The 17,763-nt window shown below is 34.4% G+C and overlaps 1 protein-coding gene across 1 annotated transcript in view; it reads left to right on the top strand.

The window, feature by feature from the left end:
- Positions 1-16,290, top strand: part of LOC145665254 (lutropin-choriogonadotropic hormone receptor-like) — a 642,745-nt gene extending 626,455 nt beyond the window's left edge. Inside the window, exon 14 of the mRNA XM_081732546.1 lies at positions 14,158-16,290. Within this exon, the coding sequence (XP_081588672.1) occupies positions 14,158-15,082 (925 nt within the window). The 3' untranslated portion in view covers positions 15,083-16,290. The remainder of the gene's footprint in view (positions 1-14,157) is intronic.
- The last annotated feature ends 1,473 nt before the right edge of the window (positions 16,291-17,763 follow it).

Raw genomic sequence — 17,763 nt, 5'->3', positions numbered from 1 at the left:
TTGGAAGAGGTTGTGCATATTCACCAACTTACTTTGCCTGGCTTCCATGAAGTCCCGATCTGATGACACCAGACAATGCTATCTGGGGTTTCATAAAGCAACAAGTACGAAACACTTGATATCACACAACGCAGTAATTACGAGCGGCTGTGGAACACGTCTTCATCCTCGCGACTCCGGAGTATCTCCGCAAAACATCTGCGAGAACTTGGCGCAGAATTCAACTGTGTTACGACGTGGATGGGGACGTATCGATGTTTATAACTCTTAACACTTCGAGGTAACTTGAAAGAAAACGGAAAAAGAAAAAAAATAGTAGTAAACGAAGAAAAAGTGGAACTGCATGTAGAGTAGAGGAGTCGCTGAAATTAACTTGTAACGAGGGCGATTACGAAACATCACCTACTAGTTGAAATCATGATTATTTTCCAATAAAGTAAAATTCAATAAACTTTCTTGTTATTGTTCGTCTCTCAATGCATACTCATCTCATGGTTAATTATCCCATATCGGACTTCCGAAGAAACTCATCGAAACAACTTATTGACCGCGCCAATAGCGACTACTCTCAGTCATGACTCCGTTTTCTTTCATTCAGAAATAGAAAAGAAAAGAAAGAAGTAGAAGGGTAAAAGAAGGAGGTAGGAGAAGGGAGGAAAAAGAAAGGAAACAAATAGAATATTTCAATAAGAAATAGATCACTGGATAATTCCGGGAATATAGTAAGAAGTCTAGAAAGTCGTTGAAAGATGAATCATTAACGACTAATCAATTTTAGAATGCTTCGGAATAGACACATGTTCCTCCATACCACCCCGACCTAGCTCCAGGCACCACGTTCGTGGGGTTGCCCAGACCTAGACCCGGAAAGGAGAAAATCGAAATTATTCTTTGTAAAGTTAATCCGAACGATGATTGATAACCATCCAGTATCTCTAGGATCGACCACACATATGAATTAGCCAAAAAAAAATCAAAGTTATAAACTCAATATAAATTTATGTATCGTATCAATAAGGGTTTCAACTTCCTGGAAGAAAGATGTCGTATTTAGGCTCATCCTGCTATTTTCGTCTCACTCCTAGAGCCGATTTAAACCGTTAGTAGCGGTCCTTCATGACCTAGGTTATTTACCTTACCACATATATTAAAATATGACACATATATTATAAACGTTAATATGACAAATGATATTACTAACATTACTTAAATTAAATCTATCATGCATTCACTCGCTCACTCACTCAGGACAGTGTATATATGTTTAAAGGAAACCAACTAACTACAAAGGTACAAGTAGTTTATTACATTCATAGTGAAAAGAAAAAAAATAATTATATAAAAAAAAATATTAGAAGCACAAGTTCTTGGTTATATATCAATAGAATACATAGGATTATACTTTAGTAAGTCTTTATACATTTGATCATATTGACAAATGGAAAGAAAAAGAATTATTACATATATTATATCTTAGGCATGCTAAAGCGAAATTATGATTTGCGACATACGCAAAGAAGACACTTGTTTTACAAAAAAAAATGGACAAAGAAAAAGAAAAGAAAAAAAACTCTTGGGTGTAATAGAACTTATGAGTCTTTACTTCACATTGAGCAATAAAATATTAATAATTCCGAGCGTTCAAATCACAAATCGCGCACTACTCGTAGCGTCCAAAATATTTCGCTCCATTTAACTTAGTTTGTGTTTATATATATATCTATATCTATATATATATATATATATAACTATTGGTTTAAAAAACCCTTCATCAACTATATTTAGTTTGTGACTATTAGCAGTTTATATCTGCACTCGCATACTGCGACGTTTATACCCATCTAGGGATTTTGAAAATTCACTTTCCGCCAGAGGATGCTTCACCTCTTAGTCAGACCATTTCCAAATTTATTAATTGGATAATTTCAAGTTATTTGTTTAACACTGGGACACGTCATGAAACCTTTCCTTAGGATCACTTTTGTATATATGTATATATGGTTCGAATTTAAGACGATCTTCCACAGGTGTAAGGAGTATGATGATTTACATTGAGGATAAAAAAAAACACTGGTCAAGTCACAGGATACATATGCAGGTGAGAGGGATTAAACGTACACTTTTCACAATGGTTTTAGGTTGGTAGTTCAGGGATAATATTCATTATGATGTGGGTTACATTTAGACCTGCCGTTACTTCTTAATACATGCCATTAAATAATTACATAGGTTATGATTTACAACTATTCAGAAGAAAGGAAAATTATTTGAGTGCACGGCGGTATTCTTGACAAAAATCTATATTCTTATATTCGTCGGAAACTTACTTGAAAACTATAGCAACCAATACACGTTTGGGGAGACAGACACGAGCGCTCTTACATATATTCATATAATACATTTAATATCATACTTTACTTTAACATCATATTCACATACTAAGCACATGTACATTTCGACGTATTCATTTATCTCTCTCTATATATATATTTATATTTAATAAATGCGCACACATTTAAAGTAATAACCCCAACAATAATTTCAGAAAAGGTTGCAAACATTGTACAAGAAAAACAAATGACTTCCGACATTACATATGAAAAAAGAATTGAATTTTTTTTCTGATACCGCGCGTCTATAAATTTTAACTTTCTTATAGTCAATTCGTGCATGAATCGTAAAAAAAAACTTTGTGAGGCAGGCACGTAACACAGAACATTCCTAAAGATATAAATAGATAAACCAAAATACAATTTCTGGGCCCAGGTTAACTACAAGATAAACGAAAACCAAAACGGAAGGAAAGTGACCGATGAAAAAAACCTTAGAGGAACGACGGTGAAATAACGTGATTGAAGTGTCGTCAAATATGAAGTCGTTATTCATTTTGGCAATAGGTCAAAATGTGATGGTCTCTTCCTTCTACTTTATCCATGAATCGTGTCTTGCAACGTCTCAGCTGGTAATTTCAGATTAGAGTTGTACGTTAAATAAATTGTAAGCGACAAGTTCAAAATCTGCGGGGGGGAGGTTGAAAATTTAAAAAAAATTCTCGAAGTAAGAAGGAAGAGACAAGAGAGAGAAAGCGGCGCCAACGAAAGGAGAAAGATTAAAGTACTACCCACTACACAGAAGAGTGATCGAATTTAAATATATAACAACTCATAGCCAAAAATATTTACATATGCCGAAAGAGGGTGGTTTACTTAAATACGTAAACTAGGAGGGAGGTCCTGCTGCCAAGGATGCAAGTTCTGTGTCCATCAGATTCCAATCCCACAAGAGTTTGCTTGTAAGATTGAAATCCGAGCCCCGTATCCGGCCCAGACCAGCAGGATAAAAGGAGAGGGGGAAGGGACCAGGTAACTGCGTCCCCAATTTTGAAATCTCTAAGTAAGAAAAAAAAACATTCGACCCCTCAGAAGAACTAAGAAGGTTCAAGGACAGTAAAGAAACTAGACTAAAAGTAATAGCTAAGATATCCCTGACTAATGATTTGCCAAAATAATAAAAAAATTAAATAAACTGAATTTTGGATCGGTGATTTCAATTACCAAAACATCACCGATAGCTACCCTGCGCAGACACGCCACAGTCTGGGATGTCGTTAATTTCCCTCGTATAATTAAACTAAGAAAAGAAATGAAAATACTTAAAGGGACTAGGGGTCGACAACCGGGTACGCGAAAATAAATTTCAATAACTAATTGTTTTGATTCTGTAACCCTGTCAGCGCTGTCGCCTCCATGAATATTGTGAGCTAGCCCGAGTAGGTAACATGAAGGGAAAAAAAATCTCACGGAGCAGGGTATTCTATTTTAAAACCGACCGAAAAATATAATTCACTACAGCCCCGTTATGTAACAGCTATTGTGTTTACATAATTGATTATTAATATATATATATATATATATATATATATATATATATATATATATATATATATATATATATATATTCTTTTACCGAAACGTGACTAATCATAACTGGGCTTATATATATCTATACCTATATATGTATATGGGTGTCCTCTCATTCATTTCGTTTCACAATATATATTCATACTCTCATTTTATTCATTTATTACGACGTCGTATTTCATAAACACCCTATTTCTTTAACTACACCCAGACTATATGCACATTTCGTCATATACTTCTAAATCTATAAATCATTGCCAACATTTCATGTTCTGGCCACGACACAAAACATCCCTCGAACTCAAGACTCCCTTACCACGCAAACAATACTATGTTATACTTCGTAGCTTTATGTAAAAAAAAATATATGTATGTTCACAGAAAGTAGAGTTCTCCACGATATTATTTAATGTTTATGAAATTCTGACAACAATGAAATTATTCTGCAGCCACAAAAAAAAAGAAATGAAATGAACATTTAATATAATTTCAAAGCGAAGAACTAGCATCATATCGCCCAACTTCTGTTAAGAAATTACGTATTGTTTATTTACTTAAATATTTCGATTTCTAGACTAAGCAGAATGTTGTAATTTTCAGAAAATATTAATTTTGGATCACTTAACCTAACTGTATATGCATTTGGGCTGGGAATTATATTTACTAGGTTTTATTTCGAAAAGAAAGGTCAATTCCATGGAAACTAAATCACTAAAAGCATCGACATAAGAATGACGGTTAGTACTGAATTTTGACACTAGGGGCTAGCGACGATATGATCAACCCTTGAAACACTGAATGTGACCTTGTACACCGAAATTTTGATACTATGACACTCTCATTTTCTGATATTACTATAGATCGATATGTTGCGTTTAAATATTGATCGAATACGAATGATACACTGTCCATACTTCATTATTTCACACACTCTTTCATCACTTAACTACAATCACTACTACTGATACTACATTACGAACACATACATGCCACATCCGTACTACACACTACATTAATACATGTTATACTAATAAATATACACAAACAACATTCAGATTTTACCATTTTAAATCGGCTCGAAAGGAAAGGGAAAGAAAGGAACAGGGCCAATTGGCCCTTGTATTCACTAAATCACATTCTTAAACTGTTTAGTTAATACCCAAACTATTTATTGGAAAAATATAGGCCCCTTTCCTAAAGGGAAAAGAACCTTATGATAACTATACGTTCAAACCATCCCTGCTGGAAGCCGTACCCCCAAGTTGGGAGTAGACAGGAGCCCTTCTGCTTAATTTACACGTACATGCTGATGGTTACTAACACTACAAACAGACCTAAAAATACCGCCATATATATATATATATATATATATATATTTAAAAAAATCACGTACTAACTACACAGACAGATTACTGAACGGACAGGTCTGACCGAACCTACACTGATTCAGGAGGGGCAAGAGGGAAATTTAACTAGTCGATTCACTGAACTGCAAACTGGGTTTGGGAAAGGAGATTAAATGCACACACTATCCTGAATTCTATCCATCACGATTCATGTTGTCAAATATGGCGTCACAGAAATTGATGTTCGTATATCAACTAACTTCTATGGGTTTTAAAACTGATAAATTCTCTGTTCTCAACTATTGGCAACTTCCAGCCATGTTCTTTTTCACTTGTATTACGTATTTACCTGAAAATCTGCAGATTTTTGGGTAGAATCTGCCTAAATCGTCACCATCAGAAATTATAGACCTTACTCCGCCGGTTTTAACAAAAGAAGACAAGATGTTGGCGCTTTGATATATCGCGTCAGTAATTGCACCAATCAAAACAGAGCTTTTTTGGCGGTGGGGCTTTGAAGCAAATAAAATTTGGTAAAATCTGGATTAAACTCGATTTCAGAAGGACCTAGATATCTAAAAGAGAGGTGAAGGGTGGTCCTGAAAATTCTGTCGAATTTTAGATTGGTTATTTATTGGAAAAGTTCCTTCCAATGGTGGACCTATATTTTCAGATCGCACTGACACCGTAAGAATTGTAATAATCCATTTACATATCCATATACAAGACTTATAACTAATTTAATATATAAATAAAGATATTGATTCCCAAAACTATAATTCCTAATGAATATTTTACAGCTTTCCATGTTCATTTGAAATAGAATAACAAACAAAATTACGAATTATATGAACAGCCAGAAATTTTTTGTTAAACGTCAAGTACAGTCGGTGCAAAAAATTTCGGGCACCCTCCTATTAAAACATCATCACATTAGACTGTAATGGCATATTACAAACTGTGTACAGACATTCTACCATAACTAACACTATACTGATGACACTAAAGTGGGTTACGCCTACTTCCGGATTACCATATATAAGAATAATGGTACCAACTTTCCTAAGAAACTGATGGTAAAATTGTCCAATAGGAACTAAGAAGGCAGAAATTCCAGAACACCAGAGAGCAAGAGCATGAAAGATGAAAAACTTCAGATTGATAAAGAGAATGTGTTAGAGCTTCAGATCTACTAATATGCAAACTTTTACATTCAAATTCTGTAACAAAATATATATTAAAATTTCTGGATGCTTATTTCCCCCCCCCCCTCTCTCTCTCTCTCTCTCACACACACACACACACTCACTCACTCACTCACTCACTCACTCATTCACTCACTCTACACGCACTATACTTTGGGAGCAGTAGCGGACCGTGAAATTTAAAACGGTTAGGGTACATCCAAAATATCTACATTTTATAATAATTGTAAAGATAATATAAGCAAAGCAATTGTTTTTGTATATCATTACCACTGTTCTAGTTTCGGCCGTAACTAATTCCTCTACTACGTTTTAAATGAACTTAGGAACACGTTTACTACGATTTACTCCAATGGCGATACTGGCAGCGCATTTAGCTTCTCGTGTTTTATAAAATTGAGCAAGAATATTTTTAATTATAGTGAGCACAAAGAAGAATACTTATATAGACCTTATTGGACAGTTGGGCTACTCGGGCGAATATAATAGTAAGCGCTACTACCGCCTAACTTATGTTATTATGTGGAATGGATTGGAATTGAGTCATAGAGCAGTATGTAGATAGTTTAGGTTTGAAAATGTCCCTCCACATGGAAGGAGAAGCTTGTTTCGTATGTAATTGCATTGAATTTCATGGGAAAATTGGACCTTCTTCCCAGTTTACTCGAAAGTTAAGAACTATGACATATCATTATGTTTCTCAGAACCACTCAATTATTATTAACATCATTACATGCTCTGAGAATGTTCAAAACATGTTAGACCTATATAAAAATCCTAAAAGAAGCAATTTACTAGAGATATAATTTTTCATCTGTATAATACTTCTAATTCAGTTTGCAATTTTGGGCCATTAATTCTCGTATATGATTCAATGTTGTCTCAAAACAATTTTCAGGGAATTCGCTGAAGTGTTTTTGAAATTTGTCAACAAAAAATTAAATTTGAAGCAAACAGATGACTCGAAAACTTAAACCTACGATTAACATTATAAATATATCTATCTTCAATACTCTAATCATATATATGCCAATCATAAATTATCACAAATCTTCTAGAGCTGCCAATCTATTGGTGTTACTCTTTTCATATTCAGTGCATCGCCTTTTCTTCAAAGACTCATTTCAAGAAACGTCACATCACTTTCACACTGTTTTGCGAACACTATCTATAGTAGCACTAGATCCACTGACTTTAATAGCATCGATTTATTTCTATGACTAAAATCAAAGAGGATAGTAACAGGTGGCATGATTTTGTGATAGAACTCAGCCAATAAGAGAATTTTACAATCAGTGATGATTTCAGGTCTCCCGAGAGGAAGAACTTTGAATAAATAAAGGTTAAAATAGGACTTCGAAGATACTGCTAATACAGATTGAATCCTCTCAGAAAAATCCTCCAAGGGATAAAATCTTCCTGGCCATCCCCTGCAATTATCTCTGGTTTCGAAAATCCTGTTGTTTTAATACAATTTTTTGTCTCTTATTTCGGTGTGTTTTATCTTTCTCAAAATACTTAAGCAAATTATATTTTTCTGTAAACTCAGTATTAACTGTATGAAGCTGAAAATATCACATTGTAAGTTGGATAATGTCCTGCACATTTTGTGAAATAGTTCATTCTTTCTGAACATGTTGAGAAAAATGCACCATGTTTTCGTGATATTTAGAAAGAAAATAAATTTCTCCTGAAAACAATTTTCTGCTGTAGTAGGAAGATTATGTCGATTCCTGAAAAATAAAGTTCCCTTAAAGTGCGGAACAATAAATGCAAGTTAGATTGGAATCCTCATTTCTTAACAAATACTGCACCCATTCTCCTGTCCGCTCTTTTTGATGCTTCATCACATACTTGGCATACGAGTTTTTCTGGGAATTTTTCTACTCCCATTGATTTGGCTGTTTTAGAAACATTTCTGTTAAGTCCCCAACACTCAAATCCTGTCTGACATTTCAAAATAACCCCGGAATCTTTCAAATACTTTCTGTTTCTCTTCTACGTAATACTTTATAGATTTTTTGATAAAAAGGCCTTGTGTCCATCTTAAACATAAATTAAACATAACTTTCTTACAAGGCTGTCTATATTCTTTATTATAAATTAACGAGAAATGTTACAGTTTCGGAAGTATATCACTTCCTTCTTCAGACTACTATTCCAACTGAAATAGGAATAGTAGTCTGAAGAAGGAAGTGATATACTTCCGAAACTGTAACATTTCTCGTTAATTTATAATAAAGAATATAGACAGCCTTGTAAGAAAGTTATGTTTAATTTATGTAATACTTTAAAATTAATGATTGCTAATCTTTCAATGAATTACCTCTTATTTCGTGAGTCTAAAGGAAAGTAACATTACGTTAATTATTTCGGATACAAGATTTTTTTTAAAATAAGACACCCATATAGAACTTGGTTTGAAATGATTTTTAATGTAACTTTAGAGATAGAGTACTTGTATTTCTCAGATCGTCTTTCAAAACTTTGTCTAGAGTTGTAGCGTAATTAATGTGTCCTTGGGTCATTTTAATTATCTGTCTCGTCATGTCTCGTAAGATCAATTCAAATACCCATAAAAGACAGTCTCATCAATAATTCATGACAAGAGATATGTTTTTTTATCAACTAGTTCTTTATATCTGTATACTGACATCCTATAACCAATATTAAGATTTACCCTACTATGAGTTTTCTTTACACAGCACAACTTACTTCATTATTTGACTGGTTTTCTGCCAAGGAATGTTTCAAGTTCTTTATGCCAATTTTATTGCACGCGCCTTCTTCATTGAATAAAATGGACAAAAAGCAAAACAAAAACTGCATTTGATACAGCTTACAGGACAGTTATGTATCCGTTCTCACTTTTCGCACACACTTTTGTTATCTTTTATGCCATGTGAATTTGTATTCTCGTTGCGTAAATATGTAGCTTGCATGGCTGTTCCCGAATGGCAAAAGAAAATGTGAAGTTAAAAAAATTAATGTGGGAAAATTCGAACTTTAATCTGCAGCGTGGGAATTCGGTATGTTTATTACCAGACTGCGCCAAGAACTGATAAAAGCAGTTCCTTTTAAAGACTTTCACCTCACTAGCTTTTTCTGTCTGATTCTTTAATAATTACAAGTAACGTGTGTGTGTCATTCTGTCAATTATTAATGACAACGAACAACATAATTTTAAAGCCATAAACGTTACTTCTCTAAACGATTTTCTCGAAAATTATGCACTGAAAGTTATCTTCATTTTGTTCAGGACAATGTCATTTATCACTTGATAAAATTATATCTTTTGCACAATTAGTAAAGCAATTGTAGCAGGTTAGATCACCCAGGTCCAATGAGGAAAATAACCTTGTTCTTTGAAGAAATCGGAGGGAAACTTCTGAAGCTTCATATCAGTAAATTTCCTGTAAAAGAGGTACATTGCTCTTTCGATGTGGTCAGATTTCTTTCAGATGCGCTTTCTTTGTTAAAACTGTACGCATTGTTTAAAGTTAAGTATCTTGATAGTACCGTTACCTACCATTTTCATCATAAGCACTTTACAGGTAACACAGGACTGCAACCAAAAAGCTGTTTGCATAAGTTTAGCTGGTTTTTACGCTTCTGGGTGCATCGAAGTTGAATATGACTCCCGTTTCTTCCTGGAACATCAAGTTTCTGCACGATCGAAATCTAACGTGGTCAAACAGGTAGCTGAAAATCGCTAAATTGCAAGCGCATCACACGAAAATAAAAATGTACATGAAAGATTAAATGTATTTGTGTTGCCCGAAACATGAAAATACATGTATATTGGTCCGGATGCGGATCACTGACACATATCGTAATGTGTCATGAATGAGAGTACAAGATTACAAAGAAAAACTAAAAACAATAAATCTGTTCAGGAAAAGAATTTAGTAAGATTACATCTTAGATTTGTAAAACGTTTGTAAGTAGTTCTGGCTACACTCTTTGTTGCTCAAATACTACGCGTACGCGGGTACGCTTGATTTTGTTGGCCCTGATATTAAAAAACTGTCGGACTCATATCCGACAAAGACTTCATCAATTCAATAACTCCAACTCAAAAACAGGCTTGGATTGTCTCTACTGTGGTCATCAAAAAGTTTTTGGGAAACCGAAAGGACGCACACAGTAAAAAAAAATGGGGGGAAAGTCATTCCGAAAGCTTGGTTGCTCTATGAGATTAAAAGTCCATTTTCTGAACTTCCACCTTGACTACTTTCCTGACAATGTGAAAGCAGTGAGTAAAGAGCAGGGGGAGCGTTTCCTTCAAGATCTCAAAGAAATTGAACGATATATCAGGGGAACTAGAGTGTTACGATGATGGCAGCTTACTGCTGAATATTGTTTAGGGATCTTCCGGCAGTCACCTGCAAAAGGACAAGCTCCAAACGAAATTTGACCTTTAAGAAAAGATTATTTCACAAGCAATCTGATTGGGGGTAGTATTACTTTTTTGTCTTCACGTGTGTGCGAGTTTCTGTACATTAATTTGTATTACGATATTAATGGTGTTTCTGTAAATCGCATATTTGTGTTCATATTTTTGTTCAACAATGACCACACGTTTGTTCGAAAGCCAGACGTCCCAGGACGAAACGGTTATCATTCCTGAATTCCGCGCACCCCGACACATACGAATCAGTAAACTAAACCGAAACAGCTTAGCATTGTTTTATTTTTGCAGACCTGTGTAATTTTAACTTCAGGTTTGGTAGATCACAGGTAGACAGACACATATTTCTTTTGCGACGGACAACATATCAAATCCAAAGGAAATCATTGTGAGAATAGCATGAAAGTAATCTAAATCTAAAAACAGTAAATCTAAAAATCATAAATATTATTTTTATACCAATAACCACTGTCTTCCACCAACGTTATGTTTGCTCTCTCGTGTATGGTTTACTGCGAATAGATAAGTAAACCGTGAATTTAAGAGCATTCAGGTAATAATGGCTGGATGCAGAGATTATATAAATCCATGACCTCGTTCCTTGTCATGCATTGTTTCGTTGATTTTAGCGTGAATCGTCCTGGTCCTTCTAGGCTAACCCAAAGCCAAAAGCAAATCGAATCCGTTCTGGCGCCAATAGATGGGATTGGGTACCTGGTGCAAAAAGAGAAACGCCAAAATCTAACACTTCTTTTTATAAGCAAATGTACACTAAGGATGCACAAAGATAGAGAACATTTTGGCGCAAATCGGAAGTAGTGGGAGATTTATTGCCTAAAGTAGATACGTTAGTGCTTCGTATTTATTTCTGTACACAACGAAGATTTTGTGTGCACAAAAGATGCACTAACGATTTATATCATTGTGACACTAATTGGCGACGGTGGAGGGCTGGCGTCTCAACTAAATACATCAATATCTTACACTTCTTTTTGTGCACAAAAGAAAATTTTTACGTGCAGAAGCACGATGCATTAACTTTTCAGACCGTTTCGGTGCCAATCGGCACTAGCAGAAGCTGGCGTCTAAACTACATGTAGATACACCAATATCGCACACTTCCTTTTGTGAGCAACCAAAACTTTTGAATGCACTTATCTGAACTTACGATGTAATAACAATTGAGAACATTTTGACACCAATGAGCGGGCTGGGGGTGCAGGTTTAGACAGCCTTCAAAATTAATTTTTGAACATTTTAAAATTACTTTGTGCAAAAGTACACAAGCGTTTTAGCCTATTTTTGTGAAATTTGGAAAAGATGAGGAGTTATCTAAACGGGCGTAACCTTAAGGTGTCATACGGTTATTGTGTTTTATATATGAGCTCAAAATTACTATTGTGGAGATGTTGAACATTTCTCTCATTTGTCCATATTCATTCTCAATACGAGATCATTGTTCCGTTGCGTGTAATTGCGTAGATAGTTTATGGCTCTTTTAAGTAGAAGTATGATCATGGCATTTCTCCACTTTTGCCTCTACCTCAGAAAACTTTTTCCGCTTCTCCACCAACTTCTTTTAGTATGTATGATGTAAAACAACTTGCTCTTCATGCTTTTCAGTGTTTTATTTTCCAAATACACCCTTCTTGTATCATAAGGAGCATTTCTATTTCATTACAATACTTCAAAGAATTTCACATTATTTCATTTGTTATTAATAAGGCAATAAAGGAAGAGACTTACACATATTGTAGAATTATAATTACAGTGGAGTCATAGTAATCCGAACACGTTCGGGAGGAAACTTTTATTTTATTTATTTATTTATTTATTTATTGTGACCAAAATACGCAGCTTTAGGAAATTAATAACTAAAAGGATGGAAATGGGTGCATGTTTTCGTAGGAAACGAAGTTAACTTTCGTTAAATACAGTTTTAAATATCCAAAGATAATAATACTCCCAACGTAAAGATTTGTAACTACTATATCGTACGTTGAAAAATAAAGGCATCAAGATTTTCCAATTTTTTTAACAATTTTAACATTTTTCAGTACACTATATGTACTGTAGTCAAAAAACGTGTTTTGGAATACTATGCTATATGCTATACATTACAATACAGTTGACCCGTGCACCCGCTTCAATCGCGATTTTACGGTTATTCCGGCTAATCCGAACAATCATGTAATCCGAACAGGGTTCAGCCCCAATTTGTTCGGATTTGCGTAGGAGTTGTTTATATCAAGGGGACGTTTTCTCAAGGGAACGTAAAGAAGTGGACATTCGGGATGACGAAAAGACCGAACTATTGACATTTGATCACGCCAACACATAGTTTGACGCATGATGTTTACGGTAAAGAAAGTAGAAACTCTCAACTACGTTCTGTATGAGTGATACAAAGTATCTTTTATAATTTAATTTTTCGTGAATCTAGCGCTTAAAACTGAAAAAAAATCGTTTATTAGTTGTGCGTTGAGCCAATGATTGAGCAGCTAATTACTAGTCTCTTGTAGGTAATGCTTATTGTCTCATTGTTGGAAAAAAATATTTCATTATCTTGACAGTTGAATCAGTATTCACACTGTTTCGTTTGGTTTGATTTCGACATGATATAGTACTCTATAGAATATTTTTGCCCTTTCGTGTTATTTCAATGAATGATGCAGAAATTCAAAACAAGCGACAGGAGAAAATTGAAGAAATATATGAGGATGACGACACTTACGTCTGTTACAGCAGTTGATAATTGAAGTTATGTAAATTATTAATAGTTCAACACTGATGCTTCCAAAAAGTCTAAAAGATTAGTTTTAAATTTAATCTAAAAGAGATAAATGAGATTGAGCGCTAGTCATGTTCTTTGATGCCTTTAAGGGAAAAGCCAATACAAACATTATATGTCTGTATCGGTATTGTCAAGATCAAATATATTTTTCTGGTGGAGTGTCTAAGTATGTTTAAATAAATTTCTTCCTTATATGAATGAATACATTTGACTCCTTTATTACCATATTCACTATTTATCAGAAAATATTTAATTTCTGTTACAGAGTATGATATGGAGTTACTAAGTACGTTTGCTTAAATAGATTTGACATTATCTAGATTCTGCTTATATGCAAATCGTGCTCTTTAATGCAAAATATTATTATTGTTTATATACCAACACATTTTGTAGTTTAACAACCGAATACTGTATCTAATAAAATTCCTAACAACTACACTGTATTCGCAAAATCTTCTAATTCTTTATGACTTTTTTGCAGCATATGTCTACCAATGGATAACGAAGAACCAGAAGATGTAGCTTACTTGATCACACTGCTCCTTGTTAATGGTTTGGCCTTCATTCTCATATGTGCGTGCTACCTGAAGATTTACTGTGCAATAAGTGGGCACAATGTGATGGCATCACAGACAGATCAAACAGTGGCCAAGAGAATGGCTCTTCTTGTTTTTACTGATTTTGCATGTTGGGCACCCATTGCATTTTTCGGCCTAACAGCTGTAGCCGGTTACCCACTGATAGATGTCACTAAATCGAAAATCTTGCTGGTCTTCTTCTATCCTTTAAACTCGTGTGCCAATCCGTATTTGTATGCAATACTTACTAAACAATATCGTCGTGACCTCTTTACAATACTCAGTAAGTATGGATTTTGCACCAAAAAGGCAGCAAAGTACAAAGGTGCTTATTCCACAGGAAATTCTGTCCCGAAGAACACTTTATCAACTGGTGGTGGCAACCAGCATCGTGGTTCACTGCTAACTCAAATCACATCCATCGACAGTTTTCGATTCATAAAGGGCAGAAGTAGTTCCAGTGACAGCATAGGTTCAGAACCATCATCACGTTCGAAGGTTGCAAGCATAGCAACACCAACAACGGACATTACTGTGCTTGATAATATCCAAGATGGTATTCCACAATCTGTTGATTTTCCAAGAAAATTAAGCATTGTACGAGAATCAAGTGAATCAACAGAGGACAGTGGTGGTACCTCCCGTCACAAAGGCTCACCTCATCCTCTCCGTAACAGTACAACAAAGTTAAACATTAGCAGTGAACAAGAACTGCTTTTGCGTCGAGCCCTTAGTCACGAAGATGCTCCAACTGAGTTGATTCCTCTTTTTAAAGATAATAACGTATGCCCAAATCCAGTAACACCTGACATAGACTCTCATTTGTAAATAAGCTACAAAATTAAATGAGTAAAGCTATGTTTATCACATGTATTTAATCAAAGAAAGTTTACAAGTGTAAGGTATTTGCGAAGAGTATACTGTGATTAGTGGTATAGAAAATTTGAATAAACAACTGAATGAAAAAGGATATTTTTTGACATTTTTACTCGGAAATAAAGAAGAAACTATTTTCTAACTTGATTTCAATTATCATGAACAACAAACGTATACTTCAGTACTATACGTGTGACGTGGTGCTATGTGTATCATTGTGCAAAAAGGTGTGAAACATAATTTTGTTACTATTGTGATACTTATGTATACAATTGGTGTAATTCCTCTTGAGATTACTTGTCAATATTTTCTGCTAAAAATACAATTTTTTGTTTAAATTATGAACACCCATTGTTCTTTAGAAAACTCTTGCCCGTTGAAAGAATGTTTTGTACATAAATGAGTTTGCAAAAAATTATTTCAGGAAATATAGACTATGTGCTTTGTTAGTCGTAATAACACTAGAAGGTAAGAGCAGAGAGATACTGAAGAAGTGGGTGCTCCTTATTCACGACCTCACCTTATTAATTACTAAGAAGAAAAACAAATAAATACGTAGATGTTTAAAAACTGTGTTAATCAGTATTTGCCAAGATGAAATTCGGCTCTTTTTTGTTCAGTATTATTTTTAAAAAAACTGGGAATAAAAGAGAGAAGTGTCTATAGTTTTCAAAAGGTAAAAATGTTAATAAACCATACAAAGAGACACTATTTTAGATGTTGAGCGTTTTTAGTCTGTAGGTTAGTCAGACTTGTGTAGTTATTGTATAACAGACTGCATTGTAATAAGTGCCAAAGAGAAAATATAATAGTATTTGAATGTTAATGATTTCTAACAAATATTTTTTCCCTTATAAATTGTTTAAAAATGGACTTTACAATTTACAATTAACAATTAATGGACTTTACAAATCTTATGATATTTATACAAACATGTTTTCCTTTCTTCGACAAAATGATTCCTTATGACGATATAGCTACATGATAAGAAGATCATCTTTGTAGTAAATGGAAAATCAAAACCTTGTTGTTATTGTGCAAAAATTGCAAACCATTTATTAAATGTTATGGAAGCAAAACTGATTTTACTAAATGTGAAATAATTTGCTACGGAAGCAAATTAAATGATTATTTACTTATTTTATGTAGTAAATAAAGCAATAAGTGTTTCTAAATGGATTTTTAATTTGCTTATAATTTATCTTATTTTACGGGATTTCATTACATTTTAGTTAACATTTTAGTGAAGTAACTAATCAACTCGTAAACCAATTCTACTGAAATAAGCTTTGTTTATTATTAACTTGCATTTGTTGTTCTTCGGGTATGAAGATTCTTGATTTAATTACAAAAATAGATTTAGTGAAAAGCATTTCAAGAATGTGTAGCAAGAAGAAGAGAGAGATCAGTCTACAGAGTGCTTCTCTGCAGGAATTATCGAGTTTCGAAGTAGATACATTTTGTCATTATTACTATGTGTGCGTTGCATTATAGCAGAATAGATTTTTCTAATATTATGTAGTAGGTACAAGTTATGCATACTATTTGCTGCACACCGCAGTTTGCTTTTTTGACCTTCTCAATTTGTCGGATAAAATAACTTAGTTTCCATCTTCTCGAAAAAGTCGCATTGTTTTATACTGACTAGAGAAGTCTACGTCAATGGCTTTTTCTCGTTCGTCGGGAGAAAATGGTACAAATTTCAGTTTCCATGTTATTATTGCATTCGCGCTAATTAGAAATGAAATGAAATTAAATCTTTAAGTTTTACGTCCAACGGTTATGCCAGTTAGCCTAAAGGAGACAGTGATGGTGAGAAATGAATGAAATGGTGGAATGAAAAAAGTAGGAGCAAACGAGAGAACCCCCAAAAAAAACTCACGAGCACGGTGTTTGTCCACCACGAAGTCCACACGGTGCGAGCTGGGAGCGAACCAGGGACCTCAAGCACCAGAGGCGAACGCTCTACCAGTGAGCTACCGCGCCCTCTTCCGCTAATTAGCGTTGAGCTGAATAATATCATCTTCACTTTTTATATTTGGGAAAAGGTCTGGCGATGTTTCTAGAAAAGAAAGGAAGATACCGGTATATTAATGGCACTTTGCAAGTTAAATACGTTCCAATGGACACTACTATGACATAACTTCATGTAAATGTTATGTTCAAAGAGAAGCAAGTATATAAATAGCACACATTATATTTTGAGTTTAAATGAAGCATGGACATATAGCTTAACGTAGCCCTAGCTGAACACTTGGTTGGCCCGACATAGGGTAATAGTCGGCAGTTTTGGTAATTGGTCATTGCAAAAATAAGGTTGAAATATACGTTGGAGGCCCAGCGTAGTTTAAAGTGTGCGTTTCCAGCCAACAATTTAACGTCATTTATTGAACAGTTTCGGTCTCTTGTTTCTTCTTTACTTGTTGGCAAATACTCCATAAAGCAATAAATTATAATGTACGATTAACGTTGCCAGTTGATTAGTGCATGGTTCTTAACCTTTGTGTTGCGACATACTAATGCATCCCGCAGTCCCATAAAATGTGTCTTGAAATTTTGACATTTAATTAGCCAATTAGTCAGAATCAGTTTTGAGACAAACTATAACAGTCAGCCCCCCCACACCAGTAACA

Source organism: Thermobia domestica, chromosome 11 (assembly GCF_964235325.1).
Source record: "Thermobia domestica chromosome 11, izTheDome1.hap1.1, whole genome shotgun sequence".
NCBI classification, from domain to species: domain Eukaryota; kingdom Metazoa; phylum Arthropoda; class Insecta; order Zygentoma; family Lepismatidae; genus Thermobia; species Thermobia domestica.
Note: the sequence above shows the minus strand (reverse complement) of the source record. Positions and strands in the feature narration are given on the sequence as shown.